Here is a 7,434-nt window from a genome sequence, read left to right on the forward strand (position 1 = left end):
CATCAATTTGATTTTTTAAATTGTATAACAGTGCAAAATATTGCTCATTGGTAGTGGTATTTCTTGAACTTTCTGGAGAAAAAAGATACAAAAATAACTAAAAACTTGTTGAAAAATAAACAAGTGATTCAATTATAAATAAATATTTCTACACAAAGACGTAATCATCAACTTAAAGTGTCCTCTTTGGGGATTGTAATAGAAATCCATCTGGATTCATGAACTTAATTCTAAGCATTTCTTCACAAAAAAGAAATCTTTAACATCAATATTTATGGAACATGTCCACAAAAAAAATCTAGCTGCCGACACTGAATATTGCATTGTTGCATTTCTTTTCACAGTTTATGAACTTACATTTATATTTTGTTGAAGTATTATTCAATATATTTATGAAGGATTTTTGAATTGTTGCTATTTTTAGAATATTTTTAAAAAATCTCACATACCCCTTGGCATACCTTCAAGTACCCCCAGGGGTACACGTACCCCCAATTGAGAACCACTGCTTTAGACGGTCAATAGGATGCAAGATTCATATCTTAGTAAAGACATTTGTTTTGATAAAGCTGCTCTATAAAATGTAAGTCCCAGTAATGGGATACGTTCAAATAATGACACATATCAGTGAGCCGTAAAAAAGGTATGTTTTTATACCAAGTGTCAACCCTAAAGAACACATCATACAAGTATGAGCACTGCAACAGTGTCAAATAAAAATATGGATTCACAGAATCACTTGAGGCAGAGATATCAACATTTATCATTTGCATAAAAAGAGAAAATGGCACACTATGTCATTGAAAGTTTACTTAGAACTGGTCTTAAAGGCCTCCTGAAACCCACTACTACCGACCACACAGTCTGATAGTTTATATATCAATAATGAAATATTAACATTGCAACACATGCCAATACGGCCTTTTTAGTTTACTAAATTGCAATTTCTAATTTCCCGCGGAGTTTCATGTTGAAAATGTCGCGGAATGATGACGCTTTTTTGACATCTCGGGTTGTAGCGGACATATAAGCCCAGCACCAATTACGGCTAAAAGTAGTGTCTTTTCATCGCATAATTACACAGTTTTTTTTTACATCTGTGTTGCTGAATCTTTTGCAATTTGTTCAATTAATAATGAAGAAGTCAAAATAGAAAGACGGAGTTGGGAAGCTTTAGCCTTTAGCCACACAAACACAAGGTGATTCCTTGTTTAAAATTCCCCGAGGTGAAACTTTAGTATGGATTAGAGCGGTCAATCGAACATGGATCCGGACCACATGTCAACCGGCAGTTTTCGGTGAGAAAATTGTGGTAAAAAGTCGCCACTTACCGGAGATCAGCTGAGCTTGTGCCGTCCGTACAGCTGCCGTCAACTTCCATCAAACACTGGCGTCAACACACCTGTGGACACACCCTTCCGACTATCAGGTAATATTAAACTCACAAAAACACTAGCAACACAATAGAAAGATAAGGGATTTCCCAAAATTATCCTCGTAAATGTGTCTAAAAACATCTGAATCCGTCCCAATGAAATCGCGATTTTTTTTTAACTTGATTTCTTTTTTTATTTTTATTTTTCTAGTCCGTCGCTATCAATATCCTCAAACACGAATCTTTCATCCTCGCTCAAATTAATGGGGAAATTGTCGTTTTTCTCGGTCCAAATAGCTCTTTTTGTTGGGGGCTCCCATTAAAAACAATGTGAGGATGTGAAGAGCCATCAACGGGTGACGTCATCGTCTGCGACTTCCGGTAAAGGCAGGGCTTTTCTGTTAGCTACCAAAAGTTGCGAACTTTATTGTCGATGTTCTCTACTAAATCCTTTCAGCAAAAATATGGCAATATCGCAAAATGATCTAGTATGACACATAGAATGGACCTGCTATCCCCGTTTAAATAAGAAAATCTCATTTCAGTAGGCCTTTAAATCCACTACATGGTAAAGTTAATTAGAAACATTTTAACAAAGCTATTACAATGCCATTTTACATTAAAATCTGGACCTGTATTTACACCACATGGTTTTAATCCACAGCAGTGAGGCTTCTTCTAACTCATCTCTTCTTTGCACGCTTCGACGGCGTCGCATCAGAATTCTTGTTGGACACTGCTGCTCCTTTTTTCCTGGAGCCTTTTTCTTTGGGATCGTAGAAGGCGTTTCTTAGGAAGCGTGCGGCCGCTCCTTTGTCCAAGCGGGCCGCTTTCTTATTGTCGGTGATCTCCTTCACTCTGTTCATGTACGTTCGGATTCGCTCCTAAGCAGACACGCAAGCGTCATGTAGTGAATAAACACATCAAGCTACACAACAAAGCCTATAAAAATAAGACGTACCAGTTCCTGTTTGACTCCATGATCTCTGGGATTGATGCCCTGTGTGACCAAATACACTACAAAATACAACAATGTCAAATAAATGCGGCAAAATACATTCTTTGAAAAATGGTGAGTAGAAGACTTACTCCAGAATAAAGAATTGAGGGTGTAAGCTGACATCAAATCCAGTTTGGCTTGGTCCAGAGGATCCAGCTGTGAACATATTAACACATCAGTGCAGCCCTTCTCAAAATAATAATAATCAATAATCCTGATTTCCTCATTTTGATGGAAAAAAAAGATTTATAGGTTTTTGCTTTGTAGGTTGAAGTGTTTAATATATTTCGCGCCCGATGTATGTTACTGATCAAATTGAATTTATCATAATTTTTTAGTTTATATAATGTAATCTTTTCAGTCCGTCAAAAAAAATGTATAGTTTAAGTAAGAATTACATTTTAGGGCAGGGGTCACCAACGCGGTGCGCGCGGGCACCAGGTAGTCCGTAAAAACCAGATGAGTAGCCCGCTGGCCTGTTCTAAAAATAGCTCAAATAGCAGCACTTACCAGCGAGCTGCCTCTATTTTTAAAATTGTATTTATTTACTAGCAAGCTGGTCTCACTTTGCTTGACATTTTTAATTCTAAGAGAGACAAAACTCAGATAGAATTTTTAAATCCAAGAAAACATTTTAAAGACTTGGTCTTCACTTGTTTAATTAAATTCATTTATTTTTTTACTTTGCTTCTTATAACTTTCAGAAAGACAATTTTAGAGAAAAAAATACAACCTTAAAAATGATTTCAGGATTTTTAAACCTTTTTTTCAGGATTTTTTATACCTTTTAACCTTTTAAATTGCTTCCTCTTCTTTCCTGACAATTTAAATCAATTTTCAAGTATTAAAAATGTTTTATTGTAATGAATAACATCCATCCATCCATTTTCTACCGCTTTCTCCCTTACGGGGTCACGGGGGGCGCTGGCGCCTATCTCAGCTACAATCGGGCGGAAGGCGGGGTACACCCTGGACAAGTCGCCACCTCATCGCAGGGCCAACACAGATAGACAGACAATGTTCACACTCACATTCACACACTAGGGCCAATTTAGTGTTGCCAATCAACCTATCCCCAGGTGCATGTCTTTGGAAGTGGGAGGAAGCCGGAGTACCCGGAGGGAACCCACGCGTTCACGGGGAGGACATGCAAACTCCACACAGAAAGATCCCGAGCCCGGACTTGAACCCAGGACTGCAGGACCTTCGTATTGTGAGGCAGACGCACTAACCCCTCTTCCACCGTGATATGAATAACAAATACATTTTAATTTAATTCTTCATTTTAGCTTCTGTTTTTTCGACAAAGAATATTTGTGAAATATTTCTTCAAACTTATTATCATTAAAATTAAAAAAAATATATTCTGGCAAATCTAGAACATTTTTAGAATAAAATTTAAATCTTATTTCAAAGTCTTTTGAATTTCTTTTAAAATTTTTGTTCTGGAAAATCTAGAAGAAATAATGACTTGTATTTGTTAGAAATATAGCTTGGTCCAATTTGTTATACATTCTAATAAATGCAGATTGGATTTTAACCTATTTACCTATACTACAGTTATCTGTTAAAAGCATATCTTAAGAGTGTAAAAAAATGTGCCTTTTTTTACACTCTAAGATATGCATTTAACAGACAACCGTAGTATGTCAAGTATGCGGCAAAAGCGTTGCTACAAAAATTAGTACCACTGCTAATATGTAGTATCATCTGAAAAGTCACCCGCTAGAGAATGAAGAGTGCTTGAAACTCCGCATGTCAACATCTCCGGCCGGTGTCACACCCACAAAATGCCGAAGCAGCCATTTCCAGATCAACACCGTATGAAAAAAAATAGTCAACAGAAGGAGATAACATCTGCAGTAACCTAGGGGACATACACTATTTGATTTGCTATTATGCAGCTTATTTTTGTTAGACAGTAATTAAAATATCTTGTGTGATATCATGCACAAAAGTGCACTTCATTTGTTTTAAACTATTGTAGTGGCGTTCTGTACAAAAAGTGCACTTTAATTTAGTGTTTTGATATGTCATCTTAGTGACAGACACAAAAGTGCACTAATAGCTTGTTTTACAGGCCTACTGAAACCCACTACTACCGACCACGCAGTCTGATAGTTTACATATCAATGATGAAATATTAACATTGCAACACATGCCAATACGGCCTTTTTAGTTTACTAAATTGCAAATTTAAATTTCCCGCGAAGTGTCGTTTGAAAACGTCGCAGTATGATGACGCGTGCATTTGACGTCTCGGGTTGTAGCAGACATTATTTTCCAGCCCGATCCAAGCTATAAGTAGTTTGCTTTAATCGCATAATTAAACAGTATTCTGGAAATCTGTGTTGCTGAATCTTTTGCAATTTGTTCAATTAATAATGGAGAAGTCAAAGTAGAAAGATGGAGGTGGGAAGCTTTAAGCCTTTAGCCACACAAACACAGCAGGTGTTTCCTTGTTTAAAATTCCCGGAGGTGAAGCTTTACTATGGATCAGAGCGGTCAAGCGAACATGAGCTGGGATTAGACCGTGAGACAGGTTAGTTTTACCGGCAGTTTTCGGTGAGAAAATTGTGGTAATAAGTCGGCTCTTACCAGAGATCGGCGGAGCTTCTGTCCTGCTGCAGCTTCGTGACTTCCCTCAGACTCTGGCGTCAACACACCCGTGGCGTCAACACACCCGTGGCCACACTCCTCCGACTTTGAGGTACTATTAACTCACTAAAACACTAGCAACACAATAGGCAGATAAGGGATTTCCCAGAATTATCCTAGTAAATGTGTCTAAAAACATCTGAATCGCTCCCACTGCAATCGCCATTTTTTTGTCTTCTAGTCCTTCACTCTAAATTTTCTCATCCACAAATCTTTCATCCTCGCTGAGATTAATGGGGAAATTTTCGCTTTCTCGGTCCGAACAGCACTAGCTGCTGGTGGCTATGATTGTAAACAATATGAGGATGTAAGGAGCCCTACAACCCGTGACATCACACGCACATCGTCTGCTACTTCCGGTAAAGGCAAGGCTTTTATGTTAGCGACCAAAAGTTGCAAACTTTATCGTGGATGTTCTCTACTAAATCCTTTCAGCAAAAATATGGCAATATCGCGAAATGATCAAGTATGATACATAGAATGGACCTGCTATCCCCATTTAAATAAGAAAATCTTACTTCCGTGGGCCTTTAAAAATGTCTTAAAATCTTGCACTTTCTCTTTTGAAATGACATGAATGTTTGTGCCACTGCTTAATGACTGTTTAATAAATACAGTTTTGGTAAATTGACTTAGTTGGGATTTCCCTCTCTACATGAACGTTTAAAATGAGCATATATTAATGTAGTATGAACAAGAATGTTTTAATGTATACATATAGAATCATCAAACTAGTGTGATTATATGTATCAAGTGTTCATTCAAGGCTACGGCAAAATATGGAGATATATATTGTGTATCGTGACATGACCTAAAAAATATCAAGATATTAATAAAAGGCCAAATCGCCCAGCCTTACTTTAAATATACAAAATATATGCTTTTGTATATTTAAAGTATACAAGCAATGAGGAGGACAAGTCGCCACCTGGCGACTTGTCCAGGGTGTACGCCGTCTTCCACCCGATTGTAGCTGAGATAGGCACCAGCGCCCCCCGCGTCCCCGAAAGGGAATAAGCGGTAGAAATGGATGGATGGATAAATAATCTTTAACAATGGCTCCTTGATACGTCGACTTTTCAGCAGTTCTTGGGTAAAGAAAAATATTCTGATCATTTTTTTGTCTGCTGGAATCGTCCTACCTTTTGCATCAGCTCATTCCTGGGCATTGACATCAGTTTGTCCAACATGTTTTTGACAGTAGAAACAGACGAGTCGAACCCCTTCAACTGATCATCTATCTCGTAAGGGTAATCGTCCATTTTGTCATCCGCCGCCATTGTTCTACAACATAATAAACAAGTAATATTATCACCGTGTGGACTTGCGCTGCTTGAAGCTACACATTAGCATTTTAGAAAATATCCAACTTTAGACAGACATGTAACAACATACATACTATATATACTTACCCGTCAAGCCACACAAAGTTGAGTAAATGTCATTTGTGGTAAAAACACGTAAATATTTACCTTTAACTATGCTAGTGTTCGAGCGGCGTTTCTTTATAGCCCACGCTGCAACAGACCGGAAGTGACGTTTTGGAAAGGAAGCAATGACTTTTCCTTGGCTATACTGCCCCCTGTCGTTGGGAGGGACTATTTATTCCCTTTTATTCGGTCTTTCACATTGCAAAACTACAATTATTATTAGTAACCTTCCCATTATACATTTTCGCGGGTATTCGTACAAACATATTAAAGATGAACTGCGGATAATCTAATTTCTTATTGAAAAAATATATATATATTTTTTAGAGAACTACTCAATGTGTCCAGCAGGTGGGAGTAACGCTCTGGGGAGAATGAAGGTGTTTTGGCATAGACGGGATGTCTAAAGTCCAGGCCAGAGGGGCACTTGTGGCCCGCAGCTAACTTTTCAAAGACCATTGCACATTTTAAAAATACTAAAAAAAAAACAACTAAAAAAAACATAAAAAGTTAAAAGTAAAGTTAAAGTACCAATGATTGTCACACACACATAAAGTGTTGCAAAATTATTCCCTGCATTTGACCCATCACCCTTGATCACCCCATGGGAGGTGAGGGGAGCAGTGAGCAGCAGCGGTGGTCGCGCCGGGGAATCATTTTTGTTGATTTAACCCCCAATTCCAACCCTTGATGCTGAGTGCCAAGCAGGGAAGTAATGGGTCCCATTTTTATAGTCTTTGGTATGACTAGGCCGGGGTTTGAACTCACAACCTACCGATCTCAAGTCGGACACTCTAACCACTAGGCCACTGAATAAAAAACACAAAAAGTGTGGGCCTTATGGATCCCTGTGGCCTTTAGTCTGATTTTTTTTTCAGACAGTCAATGTTTAAAAAATAATAATGAAAAACAATGTTGTTATAAACCAGGGGTCGGCAACCCGAAACGTTGAAAGAGCAATATTGGACCAA

The 7,434-nt window shown here is 38.1% G+C and overlaps 1 protein-coding gene across 1 annotated transcript; it reads right to left on the reverse strand.

Moving 5' to 3' along the window:
* Positions 1-628: 628 nt before the first annotated feature.
* c1d (C1D nuclear receptor corepressor) lies at positions 629-6,610 on the reverse strand. The gene is made up of 5 exons (XM_061911309.1): positions 6,506-6,610; positions 6,176-6,317; positions 2,465-2,531; positions 2,337-2,392; positions 629-2,259 (listed from the first exon to the last, which is right to left on the reverse strand). The coding sequence occupies exons 2-5, from the start codon at positions 6,311-6,313 to the stop codon at positions 2,059-2,061; spliced, it is 462 nt and encodes a 153-aa protein (XP_061767293.1). The 5' UTR covers positions 6,314-6,317; positions 6,506-6,610; the 3' UTR covers positions 629-2,058.
* Between the last annotated feature and the right edge of the window lie 824 nt (positions 6,611-7,434).

Source organism: Nerophis ophidion, linkage group LG09 (genome assembly GCF_033978795.1).
Source record: "Nerophis ophidion isolate RoL-2023_Sa linkage group LG09, RoL_Noph_v1.0, whole genome shotgun sequence".
Taxonomy (NCBI): domain Eukaryota; kingdom Metazoa; phylum Chordata; class Actinopteri; order Syngnathiformes; family Syngnathidae; genus Nerophis; species Nerophis ophidion.

Bases quoted from the DNA above. Each gene is read 5' to 3' on its own strand.
- c1d (XM_061911309.1), bottom strand. From the start codon at position 6,313: ATGGCGGCGGATGACAAAATGGACGATTACCCTTACGAGATAGATGAT. The intron at 2,532-6,175 runs GTAGGACGATTC...ATATGTTCACAG, and splicing joins GGAATGAGCTGATGCAAAAG to CTGGATCCTCTGGACCAAGC. The intron at 2,393-2,464 runs GTAAGTCTTCTA...TGTATTTTGTAG, and splicing joins CCTCAATTCTTTATTCTGGA to TGTATTTGGTCACACAGGGC.